Below are 23,887 nucleotides of genomic sequence, written 5' to 3' on the forward strand. Positions count from 1 at the left end.
AAAAACTACTCTGCTTGCAGAATTCAAGCAGCTTTGACTGCTTGAAATCCTGAAATGCCTTTGTGCTTTCAAAAATCACACTTCATAAAGGGCATTTATTCTACAGAATTAAAGTTTACTGAATAATAAATATACTTTAAGTGATGCAAGCTGTCAAAACCCTTGAATGTTGAAGTTAAAGCTGATATCCCTTCATAATTTTTGCTGCTTTGGAAAAGGAAAAGAAGCAGAATGAGAATAAGTAAAGGCAATTTCACCTTTGAATTTCTTCATCTTTGTATATTTGTCATAAATAACAGTTTAAATATCCTCTAAGGTTAATATTTTCTGATTTGATATGAAAGTACAGAAAAACATAATATATTCATGCATAATATGAGGCAACAGAGACTGAAGCATCTTATTTGTAGCAAATTTTATTTTCAAATAACCATAAAAGGTATCCAATTACTCTTCAGGTTAATTTATAAGATCATGCAAAATGTAAACAGAAAGTTCCAAAAGAAAAAAACTTTCCTGACAATTCTAATATGTGAGGGAAAAGTACACAGAAATGCACACCAGGAACTTTCTACATATGGCTAATATCTGGATCTTTATTCTTGCTTGCTTTTTGTTATCTTAGCACAAGATAAAATGTAACGCAAAGAAGCAAAAATTAATCCAAGGGAAGAGAAACTTATTGATATGATACATAATAAGGGAGGGTTAACTATATTAATATTCACAGAGGAATGTTGCAAGTAGGGAGTGATGTTAGATGACATTATCTTATTCTGCAACACAGTTAAACAGAAATTTAGTTGTGGCAATAATGTTACTACTTACATCATATTCATAGACTTTTCCTTGAGTATCATGCACAGTTCTGAACTTTCCCTCTCCCAACCTCACCACCCCCAACTGCCAGGGAACCTCATAAAATAAAATGGAAATCTTCCCAGAGGGCATTTAAAATAATATTTTAAGTTAGAATTATAATTTATTTTTAAAATAAGGTAAATCATAATATTATTCTGAAAAAAAACTGTTGTGAGGGCAGAGCACTATTATTAAAATGTTTAAAATCAACAGTAAACCATTAAAAAAACTTCCTATTTTTGACATTGGCTAGAAGCAGGGCTGTGGCTTTACATTAGAGGCATTTTATTTATTTTAATATCGAGAGTTTGTTCCCAATTACTAAAAACAGAAAACAGATCTAAAAGACCAATCCAGAGTTTATCTATATATATGGTTTCAAAGAAAATTCAATGATATTTCGTCAATTTGGACTAAGTCCTACTGTGCTTATTTTGCCCTGTTGTGGAAGAGACTAAAAAATGTAAAAGCTATTGAATGAGCTCAAGAGTACACAAACTCTCTACAAGTAAAGCTAGCTTTGTTTATAACATAGTTAAAATTTAAATAGCAAAACTTCATACAAAATTAGGTGTTTATATTTATTTTTTACAACAGTATTATCCCTAATATTCTCTTTAAGAGCCTAGAATGACACGATTCCAAATTTCCATTCCAGAGCTTCCCAGTTCTAATGATTTCCACCACAACATGCCTTGCAGTCACACTGCAACAGAAAATGAGATGATATTTATATGTGGCTAATAAAAAACAATACTTTGACTCCCAGAAAAGGGTTATTATAAAAGAATGTGTGGTAGATTCCACTGGGATTTTGCTAAATAAAGCTATTTATGTTTTAGGTGATGAAAAATCACCTAAGTTTTAAAAGTATTTGCTTTGGGTCCTTTATTATGGAGTTTTATCCTTATTTGAGGTATCAAAAACCTACCCACTATGTAAGTCAGTATTAAGGTGGCTATTCAACCAAAGCACACAGACACTAACTCTCAGTGAAGCTTTTTGCCCAAGATCAATCTGCCAGAAGTTAGACTAACCCAGGCAACTGGGAGGTAGAAGCTATGAAAATTTAGTGTCCTGCTCTCAACTAAGAGGTCCACATTTTTCTATTCCACACCAAACAGTAAATGTGCAGTTGCCCAGACTCAAAGACTGCTTTACATCACAGTAAAGCACAATAGACCTTCCAGCTCTGCATCACACGCTTCCTCTTCCCACTCACATAATTAGTACTCCTTTCTCTCTCTCTCTCTTTTTTTTTTTTTTTTTTTGGTTTTAAAAAAGTGCCTGTTTCAAATTTGTATTATTTTTTTCAGATGTCTAATTTCAGTTATGTTCTTTCCCTCTCTGGTCTCTTCCTGCATTTCACATACCAGACAAATATTTAAAGGTCTGTAAAACCAGGCGAAGTTCCAAAATACTTCTAAATGAAATTGCCATAGGTGACAGAACAGGGAAAGAAGGCAAGACTGTAGGGCAAAGATTTGAATAAACTGGCTGGAAATGCATTGGAAAATCTATTTAAGTTGCTATAGCTGTGGATGAGGTTTCAATGAGGCATAAACATTCAAGTTACTGACAAAACCAGCATGATTTGTGATCACTCAAAATAGTCTACTTGTCATGGTGCATTGCTTTTTTTTTATTAGTAAGTTGCTCTCTCTTCTTTAAAATTTTTTCTTTTTAGTATTCAGGAAGTGAAAGCATTTAAGAAAACATTCAAAATTCTGAGAATACATGTAAGTGAAATATTTAATGTCTGTCATTCATAAAAGTTACATCATTTACATAGGGTTCATTTGTATATAATAAAAATTTCATCATAATGAAAAATTTTCTGGAAAGTATATGTTAGTTTGTTTAACATACGCTTTGGATATACGGCTAAATAGGAATAGCTAAAATTTTATTCTTCAAATATTCCCTTTAACAATTAAAAAAAACCTCATTCCTAAATATTTGTCTGTCTTTCCATTTGCTTTTTTTGTTTGTAATAATCATATGTAACTTGAACTATGCAAAGATTGGATCTTTTTATAGTTCAGAATATATTTGTATACATCAATAAATTTGTTCATTGCATAGCAAACATGTAAACTCACATAGGATCTATAAATTTTACCCTAGTAATCTAAAAAAGTTGCTGAAATTTTACACAATAGTTTATTCTAAGGTTTATTTTGTTGTAATTTGGGTTCACTTTGTTTTTTATTTTTAATACATGTGGCAATTGAACACAACAAATGAAAATAAGTCATGAAAAGGTAAAAACCAAGTAAGTAATTTTATCCTAGATTACCAGAATTTAATCTCACTATGCTGTTTGTATTTTTCATTAGTATAACAAGTTGTAAATGTACTGTGCTGCCTCTTTAAGTGTTCAAAATTAATTTCAACAGCGTGTGTTTAACATAAAGTTAACTATGTTTGCATCAAATAAATGTTTATTAATGAAAGCTATTTATCATACAAGAAACAGCAAAGATAAGTCATCATACAGAGGTGTACACTAGAGGTGACATATGTAAAAGTGCATGCAGAGATTTCTGTTTAAAAAGGAAGTGATAAACAATAATGCTAAAATTACTGGGGTTTGATCCCTATACTCTTAAATGGGTGATAGCTTTTCTTTGAATTTACAGTTGGAAAATGCCATTAACAGGACTAATACACATTAGCAAGCAGGTGAAATGAATGTTTTGGACTTTATTTTACAACTATTTGTGCTTGACAAATGTGTGAAATTTTTTTCAATAATAATTTTTTTCAAATATGGGGTGGGCATATTACTGCCAGGTTGCTCTGGTTTTGTACATGGTTTATCTAATTTTGTTTAAACCACATAATTTTAGGCCTTCAGTTGTGTTAGACACCATAAAGAACACAAGTTTCGTTAACATTCAGTAAATGACATTTAAGTCTCTCTCTCTCTCTTTTTTTTGGCTTAATAAATTTTTTAATGTATGATTATCATAACCTAATAGTGTCTTTGTCTTCACTGCAGTGGATTTCCGATCAAACTTTTCCCCTTCTTTTAATACTTTAGGGAATTTTCAAACGTCGGGATGTTTGGCTGTAATGCCCCAAGATTTGTTCTCCCTGAAAAAAATCATAGTGACAATTTATTAACTACAGAGCAACTTGGCTTTTAGGGGTCTGCAATTTCTATTTAGATTTACAAATATCCATTTGTGCTCAATAGACCTAACATGAAATCTTAATCATATTTAAGGTTTCGTTCCATGCAATTACTTTATATGCTAATTAGCCTTTTTATTCTAAAAATTGGACTGAGTCAAATCAGTGGGGCATTACTTTTGTTATAAGCAAATATATTCAAAGGTATTTCTAGGTTGAATTACACTGCATGTGCAACAATGTGTAACATTTCATATGAATCAGAAGTTTGGAAATCTAAAAACTATTTGTATGTTTAAATATTTCTAACAATGTTGTATTACCATTTGAATAGCTTTTACATATAGATGCTGGAACACACTAGTACGGTTAAAACTTAAATAAAACTGATGGGAAAGAAAACTCCTTAGATTCAAAATGGTTTATTCACACAAATTTAATAGGATATATCACAATTGTTTGGTCCATAAATATTTAGGGGAAATAGTTTCTATACAATGCATTTATCAATAAACAAAGAAACATGGACAATTTTGCTAGACCACTTACTGTACTATAAACACGAAGCTCAATATATAAGATTATTGAATTTATCAACTATATTTGAAAGAGTGCACAACTGCTTTCTATGACATGTTTGTCCCCTCTAACAGGATACACCATAAAAAGAGTTTCAGAAATAAGAGGTAAAACAGTACAAAACTAGTGAGGTGTTAAAAGGGCTTAAAACAGTTAATTTAACAAACAACACATATATCCTGATTTTTCACAAACTTACTTCCAAGTTATATCATAAGGCACATAGGAGAACTGAGTTATAATTAGTCTACTTAATAAAGTAGATCTATATAGTACCATATATTGTTCTGTCAAAGAACAAAATTTATAAGTGTCAATATTTTACCTGTAAAAGTGTATTAATAAGATCTCAGCCTTACCAAGGTTGTTTGGTCTGGTTAGTGGTAAATGCCCAAAATGTAATAGAAATATGAAAAGTCAAGATTTAAGCTCCATATAAGATGATAACCATACTTGCTAAATATATAATGGCAATCACACCTTTCTTCTGTTACAGTGTTAACTTATCTTCCATCATCTTTTTTTAAAAAATAAGCTACTTTCTGTGCTAATTTTCTAAAGACCCTGAGCAAAAGTTACAATAATGCACTTTAATGTGGGCAGTGAACTGTCAATATGTAACCACACATTTATACAGCCAGAAGGACACCTTTAAAATCTATTAAATAGCCACTTCGACCACCAAAGGAGATTTAAGGGGTCCAAAAAGTGGAAAATATGTGCAAAGTTATTCTTAACAATCCACTAAAGCAAGACATATATCTTGACTTCTTTTTTATTTTTTTAGGAAATCCACAATCTAATTGGTATTTAACTACAACAGAAGCGTAATAGATGAACATTCACCACTGCCCAGACCATTAAGATTTTAGCTTAAATTAAAAGAAAAAAATGCTACTGTAAACTAGGAAATATATTCAGATCAGCATCCACAAGGCTTCTGAGTTTATCTACTTTAAGACTAATAACTTCAAATCTCTAATATCAGAAAAATTATTTTCAATACATAAGTCAACCTATGTCAAAATAAAATAAAACAAAACAAAACCAATTGTTGGTATAAGTCTACCAGGCTGGGTATTTTAAACATTATTCATATAGAATGCCAGATACAATATCATGGTACAGCTGAAGCCAATTAATAGAGCTATTAATTAAATTATATTGATTTTTTTACTTCTTAAAACATTATATTTTGCTTATTTCCATTTTCCCTGGGAAAAAAAGGTAACTAGAAAGAATGGTTTCCGAGCTATTGTTTTTAGCTTTAGGAGGTTAAAAGTATGGAATGTCAAAATCAATGCAGAATTTTCATAGATACATAGGGAGCTTAAGTATTTTTCAAATGTTGAAAAACAAATAACCAAGTAAAAAGTTTTTAGAGTTGTACACCCCTAAGAGAAGGAAAAGTCACATTCCTGTAATAGATTTCTCACCTAATTAATCATTACTATTTAAAATGTCTGTAGTTAATTCTTTTATTTCATCATATTCCTCACTTGAATTAACAGTTCAGGTAAGAAATAGAAATGCTAAAAACAAGTTTTCAGTTTTAAGATTTAAAAAATGTAACGTTTTCAAAACTGCATAATCACACATACAATTGCAAGATTTAAAAAGTAACTAATTAATTATCTGGTTCTTTATTAACCTAATCATTTAAGTGGGAATATGATTATTTGCCCATAATAATACCACTCTTTTTTCTTTTTTCTTCGAGATTCTGGAAATAAGTAACATACAATTTTAAGAGGCACTTATTAGAATTATTCAAAAACTCTCCTTACCAACTGAAAGATCTAATTAATTTTTTTAAATCCAAATACACTTTGTAGACAAAATATATTCACTTAAAGGAGACAATACTGTAAACTCATTTGCCAAGTGGCTGCAGATGCTACACACCAAGCTGTTATTTTTATTCCCCAAATATCTTGTGGGTTAGAAGAAAAAAAAAAGTCTTGTAAATAATAAAATAATAATAATTAGAATAATAATAAAAAGAAGAGGAAGAATTTAAAAAATAAAAAAAAAAACCAATGTTAGAAAAGGTTTGTTAAGGTAGTTTGTGAGGGGCTTCCGGATTCGTGGCTGTCCATGTTAGAGGTCACGGATGTCACTACAGTGATAGTGGGATTGGTCAGGTCTGTTAAAGTGGTCGCAGTGCCGGGTGGAGTGAGAGCTCCGCTGTCTGCTGAGGGCGGGGCCGGAAGCGACGTGCCGTCAGCTTTATCAACACCCCCATTCTCCTGCCGCAAAAGGTTCCTTCTGAATTTGGCTCGTGCGTTTTGGAACCAAACCTGCAAACCAATCCCAATTGATTTCTTTACCGATGTTCATTTTTATATTTCTTTTCTTTCTCTCTCACTTTTTCTTTTTCTTTCTTTCTTTTTTTTTTTTGATATAGGTTTCTCCTTTTAAATATAATTGTTTGTTTTTCTTAGGAGGAAAGGGGCTTTTTTTTCTTTTCTTTTAAAACAGAGTTATTCAAGTAACACTACGGATTTATTCTCTCTCAACTGCACTTATTCCACCCTGTAGCATTAACAAGTGCCACTTGGAACAACTGATGTTTAAGTGGATATACCATGGAAATGAACACATGGTGATAAAAAGGGGGAAATACACGGTGATTCCTCAACTGTTATCTTTTGAGAAGGGGTAGAAGCAGGGCCATTGAAAGTATGGCAAAGTAAGAATCACTCATATGAAATGGACATCACTGAAACAGACTTCAAGCCATTCGTGAGCCCAACACACGGTATATATTCTTCACATAAAAAAAAACTTCCAGGGCCACAGACCTCAAACAGCCTGAAACTGTTTAGCAGAATTTAAAATGCCTGCTATTTGTCACCAAGAAGTGAGAGAAGATCACAGGCGACTCACAGCAACCTATCATAATTTCATTAGTTTATATGTTCTTGCCATGATGAGTTTAGGAAATCAATTGGACAGCAGAACTAACTTCCAGTATTTTGTTTTTAATTATGGTTTGTTAAGGCAGGAAAATACTTGCTCCAATTGGTTGCTGAAACACTAACCATACTTTTGGCTTTTCAGGAGTGAAAAAAAGGTTCCACCTGAATTTGGAAGGTGAGTGAGGCTGCCAAAAGTTTGCCGAGTTAAGGCAGTGCCAACAGGTCCTTCTCAAGTCCGTGCACTGAGCATAATATTAATGGAAATCGATAAAGCCACGGCCTGTGCAAATAACATCACTCGCATTTGCACAGCAGTGAGACAAGCTGTGCTGCCTTTGGAGGGCCCATCTCCACATATGTAGAGAGAATGTGGCTGTATTCAAAAAGACCCTGGGTCTCTGTTTGGGCACCCTCCAGGAAGCCCCTGCAAAATCTCAGAAAACCCTCTAGGGAGATAGCTAAGATAAACTAGTAAGAAGCAATATAGGAAATATCTGCGTCACTCTAACCAGGGAAGAGCACTATTTTTACTGGGAAGGGGAAGGGAAATGTATGCACAGTCAATGATGCACGTGTCTTACCTGCAAAACTCTTTTGGTCAGACCTGTTTTCTGGGCAAGCTGCTTGAGGTCCTTGGCATCCGGGTTGTGGTTGATGGCAAAGTAGGATTTCATGGTCCGGAGCTGGTGATGCTTGAAAGAGGTTCGCATGCGCTTGGTCTTCTGCGAGGGTGGATAAGGCTGCTGGTCCCGGTCCAAGTGGTCTGCCTCATTCTCATTACAACCTGTTACAGTAACAGTGAACAAACAACTGCTCAGTGGAAATTCTTGCATTAGCTGACATGATGGCAGGCTGTATGACACTGCTATGGTAATAAAGCAGCAGTGAAAAAGGTTGTCAACCCAATTATGAGTAGTATCTAGACAAAAAGAAAGAAGATAATTGCTAAAGTAAGCTGAACTTGTCTGTTAATGTAGACACAACCAAAGTTTATGCAATAGAAAAATATTGGTTAAATCCTCTCTTTTGTTTAATGGTTGCTAGAAGAATTTGAGAATATGAACAAACCCTAAGTAGTAAGGTGGGAGTGAGAGAGACCTACGAGAGTGAGAAGAAGAACCCCTTTTCTAATATAGTTATTTGTACCAGCTCCCCACTGCCCACACTCACAGTGTTTTCAGACTCTACCTTTTGTCTATATTTCTGGAATGAGACACACTGTCTGAAGGTATTGCTTTTTGTCATGAGACGTAGAGAAACAAGTATTACTACTCCCTCAAGTCTGAAAGTTTCTGAGAGCCCACCAACTAAGGAAGCATCTAGGTCAATTCTAAGGGTTAGCCTTTTCTCATATTCCTAGAGCTCTGTCAGTCAGGAAAAAGTTAGAAAAGGCTGAAAAAGGAGGAGAAGTTAGAAATTTAAAATTTGTGAATTTCTTATGTAAACATAAGAATATTATTTGTTTCAGCTTTTAGCTATGACTGGTTAACAGGGCTACACCAGAAAGAAAATATTTTTTCCCTGGAGTGATTTTAATAAATATTTCTGAAAGAGAATGAGCCCAGACTTCCCTTCACACGGTTCACGCCTGAAGCGCTCCCCACAGCTCACAGTTGAGAGATACTGATGGTGCTTATTTCTAGGCTCAGATCTTAGTCCCTTTTGCTCCAGATGTATGTGAGTGGGATGTGAGCTGTGCCCCTGGCTGGCCTGGCAGAGAGAGGGCGGCATTTTCTCTTCCCTTACAAAGACTTTCTTAGCACCAAGGGCAAAACAACCCAGTCTTTGAAACCAGCCAGAAAGTCATTATCCCCAGGATGTAAAGCTACACTTTTAAAGGGTCATTTCCAAGAATCTACTGGCTCTGCATAGGAAATACAATTGTAAAATGAAAACATTTTGTGAAATATTTACACAACCAACTTCAGCCAACTTCACAAATTAAAGAGCATGGCAATTTTTTTTTCTTTAAATTCTTCCTTCAGATAGTTATATAAATTTAGATCTGATCATCCTGCCTTGTACTGCTTTATAACAGAAAATCTAAAACCAACCTGATCATGTCATTCCAGGGAGAAAGAAACCTGAATCTTAAAAAAGGGAGGCATCCCTTAATGTGAGCTCTTCCAATCTGCTTAATAAAATGTTCTGCTTAATACAATGTTATCTGCCTGCTAGGCTCCGTTTAGAATTACTTTTTAAAAAATATTCATCAAATCAGCATATTTACAGAAATACAGAAGTTTTGTAGTCATCACCCAAGAAGGCAGCCACATATAAAACTCACTTAATAAGAAATTCTTCCTAATGTAAAAAGACTAGACACAAACAAATGTCTCCTTTGTTTGTATTTCCATAAGACGCATAAGTAGGAGGACACACTTGGCAAAAGAACAGGTGAGTTCATTGAGGGAACTGACTATACCATATTCAACTTTGAATTGATTCCCTGAGTCAAACACAGGGGTAGGAGCTCAAGAAGCATTCAATCAAGATGTTGGGCCCTTTGTTCATCAGTAAATTACAAGTGAGTATTAATGCGAAATTAAATCAACTCGAAGTGGAATCCAAGTCAAATATATACATTTGAATGTAAAACATAGGCTTCCTAAACTCCACCAGAAAGGCTACCATATGTCCAGAGATAACAGAAAGAATATGCATTACATTTTATCCTATTTTGGCCCAGTGGGGATATGTCAAGTTCAAATATTCTACAGAATTGCACTTTCATATCCTCAAATGAATGAAACAGCATCTCTATGACCTACTATAAAACTATACTTATCTCCAGTAAACTCAGCCATATTTCATAACCAGATTATAAATATACCCACAAAAAATAGTCAAAGGGGCACACGTTAGTCATCGGAGGGTTCTTCAACTCATATTTCTTTCCTATCATATGTAACATGTAACCTTTCCTGAACAATACATCAAATTGAATTTCACACTTGGGACAGAGGACTTGGTATTTAAATAATGCCCTTGGCCATCTTTCCCCCACTCCACACCAAGGTAATATATAGAAATGAATATGATTCCCAACCTGACTATATAATCATTAGTTCTTAAAATGAAATTTATGAAAAATAATTGTAGTAAGATTTAATGAAATGGCTTCCCTGAAAACGCCTTCTATATCCATTATTGCTGATTAAAAACTCAGCAGAGCCTTTTAGTGTGTTAAATACAGTTATAGGCCCTGTTTCCACATAAAATACACAATCCAATATGTAAGGAGATAGCTCGTTGGGTCTGTATTAAACAGATATTACTATATATGATTTTCCTGTGACTGTTATCTCATATTATGCAACTTAATAGAGAAAGCTATTTCTTCTACAGAGTAACAGTGCATTATCTGATATTATTTATGTTTAACTACACATGCATTATATAAACTTGCAAATGACTGTTTCTCCAAGGCCTATTGCTAAAGCTGTAGGGGATTCCCGCACTCCCCGAATTATGAAATGAAATGATAACTCTTAAAACTGTCTTAAATATCTACCTGTCAGTTCACATCCAGTATTATAAGTTAATGAGAAGATCTAAGTATTTTATTTCCAGTCACTTATGCGATGGTCACCCATCCTAAAGTGAGTGTCGCTGTGAAGGTATGTAACCTTCTGAGAATGAAGTGATCCCTGGAAGACCACTAGGGGTCAGTGCCAGGCTAATTTAACCACCAGGAGCCTTAAAAGTTTGGATAGGAAGAAAGGGCTTAAGGAAAGGATATTTTGAGAAGTGGCAAAAGTTTAATCTCTCAATTAATGTTTAAATTACACAAATAAGAGCTTCCTATCCTAAACTAAATCTTCTTCTCATCCCTAGAGGGCTTTATTTCAAGCTAGCATTTCAGGTAAACTTTCCATGTCTCTTTCTAAAATATTTGCCTGATTAATTTGCACAGAAGTATAAACAAAACTACGGACATTCTCATTAAAAGGCATTTGCCCTATCAAGCACTAGCTGGCCTTTGCCAAGTTTCACATCTTCTCTGAGATTCTTTGAATCACAAGCATGTTTTCTGCACATTTTGAAAACATATTGTGTAAATTATACTTAGTTTAGTATCAACCTTACCCTTTATGAGACTTGTTTACATTTAATGTTTACATTTAATGAAAGATAGCAAGACAAAATCCAAAGAAGGCTAAAATAATGAGTTAAAACTGGATTTATTTTATTTTTTACATTTTAACGCGTGTTTAATTTGCTGAAGGGTTTCTTTCCCTAGTTTTGGAACAAAGTGGCATCAGATTTGCAAGCACTGTTTTAAATGATGGCCTGATTTCTGGTCAGGCATCTTCAAACCAATTTCCATAGATAATTTTAACCTGATCTTTAAAACATATATACTATTGAATAGTATCTCTGGGAAAAGTCCAGAAAGGATGGAGTAGATGTTAACTAAGAGGCATCCAGTTTGTAGTGGTGCGAGGTACAAACTCTTCGGGCTAAGGGGGCCTAAGCAATTTTTCCCTCCTTTGGGACCAAGACAAAAGCGACCTTCTCCACAACAACTTGTAGCAGCATTAATCTGCAAACTAAAGACCTAAGTGGCTCAGAAGGATTCTTTTATTCTTCTTAAAAATAAATTTGTACTCTCTAGTTATTTTCAGAGAAGTAAAAGAATCTAAATTCTACTGTTCTTAAAGCTCCTTGGATCTAACATGAAGATCCAAGGCGAAATCAAATTTAGCTAATTAGATTAAATAAACAATCAAAAAGTCAGGCTTGCCTACTATTTGGCTAGAAATCTTCACCCTTCTGGACTTTATCTGGGCTGAGAGATCCTTTCTTTCCAAAAAAAACTCACTAGTTTGTGTATGAGTGGCTTGCTTTCTCTCTCTCTCTCTCTCTCTCTCTCTCTCTCTCTCTCTCTCTCCCCCTCGGGAATTAGGGCCTTGGTGAGTGGCTTGAGATTCCAATGTCACCTTCTATTAATAAAGAACAATTAGTGCCCTGCCTGCCCTGCCCCGGGGACCACGCATCAAAGAAGATGAAGTAAGCATGCTGGGCAAAGTGGCCCCTAACCAAATCTCCTGCCCCAGCACAGCAGGGGCCAGTGTGAGGGCATGGCCACTACTGAGGGTTGCCAAAACCTGGGGCTTCGCCCGCTGCCCTCACACAGATTGAACGACCCTGGTGAGATTTGCAGTGAGCCGGCAGGTCCTTTTCTTTTCGTCCAGCAGCCCTGGTATGAACCCCCTAGGGACAAGTGCTGCCGCACAGTGTTCCCCATTGCTCCCCATTCTCCCTGCAAGGCCACCCGCTGTGCTTGCCCATAAAGGATTCTCCTCTTCCGTTAGATCAGTCGGTAGAGAACCCCAGGAGAGAGCCTAACGGAGGTCTGAGAGAGCGGCCACTCATCCTGTGTGGGTTCCCCTGAAAACTCTAAACTCAGAGCAGGACTCTTAGCTTCACATTCACACTGGCTGTGTGATCTTGGGCAAATCACTTAACTGGCTGGACACTGTTCTTTACCATTGACTAGCAATGTCAGGCACCATACCAGGCCCTGGGAACTGGAAGAGAAAAACAGGCAAGATCCCATGCTCTGAGATGCCCATGCTTGGTATCTGGGGACATTCATTGTAATAGAGTGGGATTGCCATAATAAGGTCCTCAAGGTTCCTTCCAACAGAATGGTCTCCCCTGTCCTGAGTGTCAGTCTGCTGAGATTCTCAGCCAGGTGTGGGCCAGGGCACTGACAGCCAAAGCAGTTAAGGTCCTTAGGCTCCCCAAAAGTTCGCCAGGGCCTTCTAAAACCTCTTTTTTTCCAGTGATTGGGACTCACAAGAATAGTTGCTGTTCTGCTCAGAGTTAGATTATCATCTGCAGAGCCGATCACCATCCTCACCTGGAGGATGGGGAGTGGGGGCAGGCTACCAACAATGGGAAACTGCTGCATGTGAGAGATTGATACATGATAGGCGTGTCCCCCAAAGCAAGGAAGAATGTGTTCTTGACTTGTTGTCTGCATGTTGTTTTTAATGAAGAGAGAAGGTGGTTGAGTATAGATGAATGGCCTGAGATACCACTAAGCCTCTTCAGGAGGCCTGACCTGGAGGTACTTTCAGTTCCAGGGGTCTGGATGTCTGGATGGTCTATCACACCGGGAATGAGACGTCTGGTTGAATATCCTGGCTTAGGAAAGACACAGGCTAGCTCAGCTGTGGAGAGTGATTCCCACCCCTACAACTGCTTTTTGCCAAGATCAGGGATTAGGTTTTTCAACGCTCTTGCCAACTGTGTTCCTGATTAACTTTGGGCTGGTGACCACAGCCTCTGACCCCTCTAGACAGACTAGGGTTGGGCTCTGTAGACTTTTTTTTTTTCTTCAGTATTTAGGAAACCTCCTACAGGATCTATAATTTGGCCTCCACAAAGAAATTGCCCTGGGGCTGTTTTGCTCCAACTGAGAGCCAGAAACTAACGGGCTCATTAACTAATGGGCAACAAGGATTTGGCTCTGCCTGTTTGGGGAAAGTCACTACAGCGCCATAGTTATGAATGTGTTTCTTGCCACAACCTAAATAAAGTGCTGCCTCTCCCTCCCTTCCCCCCTCCTCCTCCCTCTCTGCCTTCCTTCAGAGTGAGAGGGAGTTGCAGTGAGAACAGAGGCATTGGGCAAAACACACTCTTGCAGCAAGACTTTGGACGGGGAAGGAGCTCTACGAATTTTCCTCAGGGAGGCCGGGGCTGCGCCGGGGGTGAGGATAGGGGGCACACCTGAGTTGTAATTGACGATGTCCACTCCCAGCGCTGGGCTCTTCCGCTTCCGGGGCCGCCCTTTCTGCACGGTGCCCGTACCGTTGAAGTAAGGCAGGGCCAGGCCGCCGCTCTTGGCCGCCAGCTCCGTGTAGCTCAGCTGCGGTGGATACTCTCCTTGCAAGAGGGTCTCGAAGTGGGCGCGGCAGTACACCAGGCTGTCCTTCATGCCGAAATGGTCGCCCGTGGTCAGAGTCTTGTTGCAAGTGGAGCAGGTGAAGCAGCTCAGGTGGTAGACAGAGTCTCGGGCGCGCATGACCATCTCCGAGGCGGAAATGCCAAGGTGGCAGCGGGCACATCTCTGCACAGAGAACCTTCTGGAAGGAAACAGTTGAGTCAGGGCGCTAGTTGAAGCAAGGCAGAGCCATATCCCACCCGCGACACCTGGGTTTGGTCTGCAGTGGCCTGGGACTGGGACCTGGGAGGGTTCCAGGGGGACAGGAGAGTAGGCATTAATTTTATTTGCTCATCGACCTTTTCTGATAAACCAAGACAAAGGATCTTTACATTAAAGTCAGAAGAATCGGCAACTAAGCCTTAGTTTTCTTCTCTGTAAAGTGAAAATTTAAAACATTTAAAAAAATTTTAAAAAGCAAACCACTAGTTAGCACTAGCTAACTCACAGTACTAGAATATTAAATTGCCATGCCAAGTGAAAACACTCAATCAATTACAAAACATATGAATGAAAGAAGATATAATTATTCCTGGATGTGCGCGGATGTGGGAAAGCATGCGGACACAGTCCTGGAAAATGACGATTTTGTAAAGGAAAGGTTATTATTTTTTTAACCACTTATCTTGCTTGGGCTGAGAGCGGAACTAGGTCACCTGCACTTAGTCCTGTCTTTCCCAATCCAGAAACATAACTGAGAAGAATCAATAAAGATGCCTGCTGCTGAGTTTTCTCCAATCTGGCGGGCATGGTTGTAACTAGCGATAAAAGGAACCCGGAACTGAGTGGCTTGGGTTTTGGCAATGGCATTTATTCCTTTTCATAGTCATTTACAGAGTCTCCTGCCACCTACGAAAACCTAACACTCTGTTGCTGCTGCCGGAGCCACTACTTCAGTTTCAAGGCGCAGAACTTGCCCAATTCGTAGCAAGCGGAAAACAAACACCCAATCAAGTCTCGGTAGACGGAGACCACGTCCATTTACTCTTCCCCAGATTTCCCCAAGTTCCGCCAGCCAAGCTGAGAAGTGATGGGAGTGCGTGGTATTCGCTGATAAAGCTCTAGACTTTTAATGTCCCTCCCACCCACCCTCACCGTCGGTCAGGGAGATTACAGCTTGAAGGCATATGCAGTGGGTTTCCCTGGTCTCCGAAATGATAACCGCACCCGGAATGGGGCAAAAGGTAGGGGACGGAGAGGGGATTCCGGGCTCAGGCAGATGGCCCCTCCAGGTGTACTCGGGCGTAGGAAGTGGGGGTGTAGGGGAGTACCTGTAGTAATCCTCCTTGCAGTAAATGCTACCGTCCTTGGCAAAGCAGGTGAGCTCGGACTCGAGGGCCAGCTTACATTCACAGCACTTCAGGCATCTCAGATGCCACTGTTTGTCCACAGCCAGCAGATAGTACCTGTCCGAGATCTTGCCCCCGCAGCCGGCGCACAGGGCGGGCTTCTCCGGGCTGAGCGGGGGCATGCCCTGCAAAGAAAGCACACCACAAGGCTGAGGAGGGCGCGCGGTGTAGCCGCACGACGCGGGGTTCTCCCCCAGGCAGACCAAGCCCAGGGTGTGCAGGGAGAGCGGCAGGGGCCAGGGTCCACTGCACAAAGGCAAAAGTCAGGGGAAACATTTGTGATTTCTCTCTTTGCGGCCCGCTTGCTTTCTTCCGTGTCTGCCTGAACCGGCGTTCGCGTCCTCCCGGGACTATTAACCTAAAGACATCCCAGCCATCCGGAGCCTCGCTTAAAAAGGACTAGGAGAATATTGACTACAGTTTGGTAATCGTTTCCGAATTCAAATAATTACAAGCTAAAAATTGTGGTTTTCGACGCACACAAAATAAAACAACGGAAATGATAGGGGAGTGAAAAGGAAATTTCAACGAGCACAGGTTATTTTTAAACAAAAAATATTACAGTTCGATTTCTCTAAATTCTTATAAGCAGCATTGAAATCAAAAGCAAAGGGGAGATTATTGGACCTGTGCTCATAATTTGGTCGACTTTGTTTTGATTGAGATATATTTGGCAGACCCTGCTGTTCCCTAATTTTCAGGGCTATTGGTCCCGTTCCCAATAAATGTGTAGAGTGGCTGTTCCCAAAGAGGGTCCGCTGTCCAGCCCGCTCTATACAGTCCCCTCTTTCCCTAGCATCAACAGGCTTACTGAGACCTTTGTCTTGAAAATCTGTTTAGTGCCCAAGTTATGCTTCCCTCTGGGTCCCACTGACCCGACTCGGGATGCCCCAGTGGCCCCACCTTGAGGAGCCCAGCCCCGCTGCAAAATTTGGGTTTGGGTTGCTACTATTTGTTTTTAAACGTGATGACCAGAAAAAGGGAAAAGGAGTTAACCTCCGGACATTTCCCTCACGACTAGCAGAAATGGGTTGATCTTCCCCACGAAACTTCAGCGGGCCTGAAAAAGTAAAGTTTAGCCCTTTACTCCGACCAGGGGCCCCGGCACTGAATGAGTGTTACAAATATAGACACGTTCACCAGTTGGGCTACTTGGCCGGACCCAAAACCCAGCTGACAAGGGCTAGAGCAGTCTCCTGATTAGTTTGGGCTACAAGTCCTACTGTGGTACCGAAGGATCTACACAGCTCTGTTTGGCCGAAATAATTTCCGGAGACTTCTGTAGTTCCCGCCCCCACCCCCCCACCCCCGCCACCGTTAGTAATCTGGAAAGGGAAGCGCTTAGATAAGTAATTAGTTTTCTTTATTAAGAGGACATGACTTTATTATTATGGATAGTAGAAACAGTGGTAGTTGATTAGCTTGTTTAAGGGTTAGTTATAAAGTTCATGCGTTTCGACTGGGTGCCGCGCTCCTCCGTATGTTTTATTTGATTTCCCCCTACACATGACACCCGCCCGGTCCTGGCGCTAAACATAGTGCTGTCTCCTTAGAGGGACTGAGTCGGGATGCTAGAAACCCTGAGATTCTCTCGGTTAGGGGTCCCAAGCCCCGAGCGTCTAGAGAACTGGAAATGACCCAGTCGCGTCCGAATCTACTCCACAGGTCCGGTCATCAGGCCCAGAGACTAAGGCCACCTGGGCTCCTGCTTGGCTCGGACGCCTCGGCAGCGCGCCGTCCTCCTATTGCTTGCGCCCAGCTTGCCCTCGGAGCTGCTGATCCTCGCCGGGGAGACGCCTGCCCCGGAATCAAGGGAACCTTGAGGTCTGTAGAAGAGAATGCCACCAACCCCCACCCCACCTCCTCCCAGTTCCTCTCCCTGCTCTTTCGGAATCAGCTGCGACAGAGGATAGCCAGCTGCAGACATTTCGATTCAGAAAAACGACCGTTTCTTAGCCCTGTAGGCATAGGTGGACGGGAGAAAACTCACCCGCCACCCTCAAGCGGACGTCTCTACGACCCGCCGCCCCCATTCTCCACCGGCCAGGGAGTCGGCTTGGTTTAACAGAGGGCGCAGGGGTGCCCGGCTACCGCCGCGGCGGAGCCCTTCCTTACCGCGTCGCGGCCGTTGAGCTGGGCGCCTTTGGCCAGACGGGCCTCAGTCTTGGATCTGCGCTCCATCTCCTCCATGATGCCTTGGATGTGGCCTCCGGAGATCCCGTGGAAGAGCATGGCTGGGGGGCGGAAAGGACACGAGTTGTCTTCTGCTCGGCACCCCACTATTTCCATATACACACGCCCGGGGCTTTCAGCTCATCCGAGTGAAGGAGGCAAGGGACCAGAGAGGGCTGCCCTGTAGGAGCGCAGAGACGCTCGAGGATGGAGGGAAAGAGGGAGAGAAAGGAGGAGAAGAAACAGACGGAGTGGAAATCGGTCTGCTTGGGGGGCCGAGGGGAAGCAAAAAGAACTGGGAAGAGTTGGGGGGAAGCCTCAGAGGCTCCCTGAAGGAGATGTGCAGAAAACAAACAATTCGGGCGGAGGGAAAAAGAGGCGTAGAAGGCGAATCTTACTGCTCTGAGAGATCGAGTTACTAATGGGAAACAACTGCAGCGGGGGGAGGAAAACAAAATCTGGTGAAGAAAGAAAATAGTTTTGAACACAAAGAAAGAAAAAGACGTGCTATTTTCAGCGTTCCCTGGCTGCTTGCAAGTTCCCAGTGCCTGTAGATTGGGTTGGGGACTGCTCCTGCCTGAGCTGTGTCCAATTTGTTAAGAGACTAAAGCCAGCCCATTTTTGATAATTTAGTAGGAGGAGTTCTCTCCCCGGAGCTGCCACGGATTTTTATTCAGACAACAAAGACCTGTCATACTCCTCTCAACCCCCTGGTGATGGGCAAGCAGGACAAACATTACAAAGGGGTGGGGGGATAGAGAGCGGGGAGGCAGGAGGAGGGGGCATTTACCTCCCCACAAAACACACACACGCGCGCGCGCACACACACACACACACACACACACACATCCTTCCAAGAGTTCCCAGCAGTCATGTTTTAAAGGGGAAAAGGAGCTCTTGTTGTCCCCGCCCTGTTGCAGAAGGCCTAGAGCCCGCCTATTTGATCCGAGTTCAAGATCAGACCTTGGCTCAGGACACACAGAATATCAACTTCAAACTTTGGATTTCCTCCTTGTGGACTTTTTCATCCCCAGCCTGCAGGACTGTCACCCGAAATGCATAAATATTGAGCAGAAATGTAAGCAATTTACTGAGGTGGAGATAATGCTGGTTCCTCTCCTCCCCATCCCATCTTCCTCAATCCACTTTTAAAAGCAGCTGTCTGACAATTCATCTCTTTGCCTCACCTTCTTGAGGGCCGGAGACCCTACTAGATGCTGGCTTCATCCGAAGTGGAAAGGGCGTTTGGAGCGTCTGCATTTCTCAGGGTTACTTTTGGCAAAACAATTTTCTTTGAGAAAATTAGAGTGTAGGGGACAGGGCATGGACCTGTACACACGGGTACGCAATTGCGCCTTGGCCATAGGGCGGCTTATTCTCTTCCCCGGTTCAGGTTTGAAGGAAGGCTGCCGGAGATTCTAATGTCTCATTTGAAGCTTGCCAATATGGGAAGCGACTTGCGGACTCCCGGGAGCTTGGCGCCTGCCCCCGCAGGACTGGGCGCTAGCCCCATCGCGTGCTGCTCCCACTACCCTGGCAGGACAGAGGACTTGTAAAACTGGGCGCACCCGCACACTCAGAAGGGTGTGAAAGGGACTCTTTGCCGTGGAGGAGGGGAAGGTGAGAACTGACAAGCAGAATGGCAGACCTGCTCCTCACAAGAGGTGGGATTGTTCTGTCGCCCTCTATTCTCGGCAGCGGCGGCCCCTCCCCGGCCCCATTAAAAAGTGTCCACAATACTCTGATATTGTCGATTCATTCAAACGGCCAGAGGCCCCCTAGGAGTCCGAAGCACAGCGCTGCGGCAGGAACCAACGCGGCTTTACCCAGAGAGGAGGACGCGCCGGCCGCTCTCTGTTCCTTCCGTCCCCTTCGTCAGCCTGCGTTCCCCACTACTTCCCGCCGCCTTTCCCAGGACTGCGGTGCCTGTGTCCTGGCACATCCTAGATACCTCAGAAGAGCCGCCCGGCCGCAGACCCGCTTCCCTCCGCCCGGGGGAGCCCGACCGGGAACTGTGGCCAAAGCTAGAAAGACGAAGGGAGAAAAGCCAGGGAGAGAGGGAGAGGGGGAAGAAGGAAAGAAAAAAAGAAGTGAGAAGATGAGAAGGGGAAGGAAGGAAGGCAGAAATAAAGCGAGGGAGGAAACGACCCCTGGTGCAGCAGCCTGACTTCCTGTCCCAAAGCGTTGTCTTCTGAGGCTCCTGGAGTGACCTCTTCCATGAAACTCAAGACACTACTGCTTCCCCTCCTTTTTTCTCAGGGTCAAAAATAATGTTATTTGAAGACTGGACGCAGTTTAGGTCCTCCGGGTGCCAAAATGCAGCTCATAAAACACAATTTCACACAAAAATGAAGCCAATCAAGTGAACTAAGCTGGAGACATCCCCCTCCTCCTTACTTTGGCAGCTATACCTGACAGCAGGGCTGCTATTTACTGTAAGTAATGTAATTAGCCCCTTTGGATGGGAATCAATGAGCTTTTCAAACCCACGTGCACACAAGAAGGGCCCTGAGGAGGGGCTGGGGGCAGCAGTCCTTTCAGAGACAGCAGGTCCTCTCACAAAGGGGCAGATTGCCTTCACACAAGTCAGAGGCTAAACTGGCTCAGAGCTGGAGGAGGAGAGGGAGAAAGAGGAGGAGGAGGAGGAGTCTCTGAGAAGTCCCCTCAGTCAATTCATCCAAGGAAGCTCCAAGCAAAAAGTAAATACAGGACTTCAACCTACTTTGTCTAGTTTCTGTGCTAAAACCTCTCCCAACCCCCAAATGGGGGTGTTTGAAATTAGGTTTGGTTCTTGTTGCATATTGCCCCTGCTCAGCAAAATCAACAATGAAGAACCCAAGAATACCACTGCTTCCTTGCAAGAGATAAAACTTTGGAGACTGCATGAAGGGAAAGTTAAACAACTCCAGGAAAAAGCCAGAACTTTACAGAGTCTCCAGGGAAGCCAAACACAGAGGTTTTGTAAGTCCTCCAATCATCCATTCATTCTTCTATTCCACACAAGTTTGTTAATCATCTAGGTACAGGCAAGGCAGAACACCTTCTGCAATCAGTTTCCAAGTTGAATCCTAGCTATTCCTGCTCTTATAAAACTCAGGTTATAAGTTCCTGCATCCAGTGTCATTTCCTACTTCCTGTAAAGAAGCAAACTGCCAGGATTCTTCCTTCTCAGTGAACGCAGGAAGTCTGGAGAAAGCTGGGGGTGGGGTGGGGGTCAGCTGGAGTTTGGGAGGTCCTTGTTAGCTCTGCGGAAATAGGTCCCCATGGGTCCAGCCCTGCCTTCTCTCACAGTTCCTAAGGAGGAAGCCCAGGAAGGGTGGGAAGGAATGCCCTCGAATTGGGTGTGTGACCCGGGGTTTTCTACTCTTTTTGTCTTGGAGCCCCCAAGAAAGATTGCCTAAGAGCTCCCCGCTCCTCATTCTCAAAGGACTTTAAATAAGCACTTTAAATAAGGAGAGCATCTTTGTACCTCTGCCTTCTTTCACCTCTCCAGCAGAGGGGCTGAGGCCCGGTGGCTGGGGACAAAAAAAAAAAATGTTCCCCCTTCTCCCAGCTGTAGTCTGAATGGCCCGCAAGTGTTCCATAAAAATTACAGTGTTCGTTTTTTCAGTTCCTGAGCTGAGGGACAGGTGCATGTGGTTCTCTCTAGCCTGCATCGGGGATAAGATCTTAAGTCTCCTCTAAATTCAAAATTCTACCAGGTATAATGGGGCAGGTCCCTTGACTAGCACTGCTCTCCCTCACAATTGAGCACACGCAGTCCACTAAGCTTTCTTTCCTTTCTATTCTGACAGCACCCATCCCGCTACTGTTGCCGCTTTTAGGAAAGTGGACGGCCGGACTATAGTGGAGCATAAGAGTTGGAACTGAGAGTTCGGGATCTTAGAATCTCTATGAAGGTCAAAAAGACTGCAGCGCCCTTGTCGCGGGCTCAGGTGGGTCTACATGGGCAAAGAACCCGAGCCCAGTAGAATTCCCTAGGGGGGAGGAAAGGGAAATTAAACCCACAGAACAATTAGGGTTGAGAGGGAAGAGGTAACCCAACAAATGTGCATATTTAGAGAGCAAAGGTGACTTAAGGGCTCTCTCTACCTGAATTTTGGAGGCCATGATTCTGTGCCTCTAAGTTTGCCCTTTAAGAAGGAGGCGTTACCTTTCCTCCAGACCCTGTTAAGCTGGTTAAGGAGCCCCTTTGGTTTGAAAGGCGCGGCTCTTAAAACAGTACCCAGCGTCTGGCACTGTCCTGAGCACCCAAGGCCCAGTGAAACATCAGCGTCAGCCTGAGGCTGGGAACCATGCGTTCAGTGCCGCGCCACCTGGCCCTGGATGCCCGGGCTGCGCTGGATGGAAGGTGAGCGGATTGCCGGGACACGCTGGGGCCTTTCTCCAGACAGTGGAGACTGAGATACTCCATGTGGAAAATTTCCCCCTACACTGAGGTTGGCAGATCTATACTGGGGCTGCTGCACGGGCGCACTTCTGATTCAGTCCTACTAGGGGGTCCTCCCTCAAGACAAATGGGAGTCAGCCAAGCAGAGCTGGGATAGGGGGAGTTCGACTACCTGGAAAGGGGGACCCGAGGCCACGCTCCAGCTGCGCACCCTTGTCAGCCTTTCGCTGGGCGGTACTTCCCGGCCAAGGCCCTGCCCTTTCGCGCGTTCTCTGCCTACCCTCACCCTTCGCGACAAAAAAAAACCTCTCGCCAGCTTTTGCTTCCTTCAAACCTCTGTCCTCTACAGCCCCTGGGCTCTTCTCCCCAAAGGGGCCTGCGCCAAGTCTAGAATACAGCTCTTCTGAAATCTGATGCTCTTTTACCTGAGATTTGTTGCGCTGCCTGCCCTCAGCTCTGCAGAAATAAAGGGAGAAGTCCCGCACTGCGTCCTCTGAGATCAGGCGCAGAAACGGCTGCGCTGGGTTAGGACTGAACAACAACAAAAAAATGTGGGTGAAGCCAGTTTCCAGTTAACCCCTACACGTGCGTGTGAGAAACAGTGTCTTTTCGGCCCCCCTTCCATCCCTTCCAAGAAAGAGACACCCCCAGCAGCTCCCCGGAGGGTCAGGAGCGCGTCCCTGGAGCCAGTGACTACTGGAGGATCAGCGGAACCAGGACCTCTGCCTGGCGCCCCGGACACTGATCCTGAGGAAAGTCAAAGACAGTCAAAGAGAAAGGCAAAAGGAGGGTTTCAGGAGTCCTCTCAGGAGACTCTGAAAGAGAATGTGTATTTTTGAGCCTACGAAGCGCGGTTTAATTTTTAAGACAAACACACACTCCTCTTCGTTCCACCCAACGAAGGCGCACACACACGCACACACACTCACATGGTATACGCACTGGCCCAAGGGGCAGAGAACATCAGAAGGAACCTGGCACATAACTCACCTGCCTCTAGAGTGGTACCGTTCAGCATTCTTAGAGGAAAAGGAGTGGATCACGCCGTAATGGTGGTTGCACTGGCAGAGAGAAGCCGGGCGTCAGACCGGCGGTACGGCCCGGCTTCCCCAAGCACCTCCTCCCATCCGGTGGGGCGCGTCCAAACCGCTCCTCCCGTGGAGACCTCAGGTAGGGACGCGGCTTAGAGCAAAGCCGGGTCTTCCTCCGGTAGGCTCCCAAGACGTCCCTGAAACTCCCGGGCGTCCGGGCGCACTCCGAGGGCAGAAAACTGCTCCGACTAAAATATCTCCATCAGGGTCTTACCTTGATGTCCAGATGTCAGACGTTTCCCCCACTAGAACTCGGTTCTCGGCGGAAGGCGGCGGCCAGAGGTGCGGGCCAGTCCCTGCGTCTCGCTGAGGGTCCCCCTGTTAATCCAAATAAATAAATAAAGCGTTGGATGAAAATTAATTTCTCCCTTCTCTCTCTCCCCCACCCCGTTGGAGCTGATCTGTTTCCCTCACCTCTGACCCTTAGCTCT

At 42.8% G+C, this 23,887-nt stretch overlaps 1 protein-coding gene across 8 annotated transcripts; it reads right to left on the reverse strand.

Moving 5' to 3' along the window:
• Positions 1 to 3,287: 3,287 nt before the first annotated feature.
• LHX9 (LIM homeobox 9) lies at positions 3,288 to 23,451 on the reverse strand. Of its 8 annotated transcripts, none has more exons than XM_063709792.1 (6): positions 23,356 to 23,451; positions 17,919 to 18,037; positions 15,726 to 15,928; positions 14,241 to 14,596; positions 8,081 to 8,283; positions 3,288 to 6,878 (listed from the first exon to the last, which is right to left on the reverse strand). In XM_063709792.1, the coding sequence occupies exons 1-6, from the start codon at positions 23,381 to 23,383 to the stop codon at positions 6,621 to 6,623; spliced, it is 1,167 nt and encodes a 388-aa protein (XP_063565862.1). In that variant the 5' UTR covers positions 23,384 to 23,451; the 3' UTR covers positions 3,288 to 6,620. The 8 variants fall into 8 exon arrangements, with proteins under 8 accessions (XP_063565862.1, XP_063565884.1, XP_030872313.2 ...); XM_063709814.1 differs by having other exon boundaries at positions 3,288 to 3,960; positions 23,356 to 23,428; XM_031016453.3 differs by lacking the exon at positions 23,356 to 23,451 and adding an exon at positions 19,163 to 19,840 and having other exon boundaries at positions 3,288 to 3,960.
• Positions 23,452 to 23,887: the final 436 nt, after the last annotated feature.

Source organism: Gorilla gorilla, chromosome 1 (genome assembly GCF_029281585.2).
Source record: "Gorilla gorilla gorilla isolate KB3781 chromosome 1, NHGRI_mGorGor1-v2.1_pri, whole genome shotgun sequence".
NCBI lineage: Eukaryota > Metazoa > Chordata > Mammalia > Primates > Hominidae > Gorilla > Gorilla gorilla.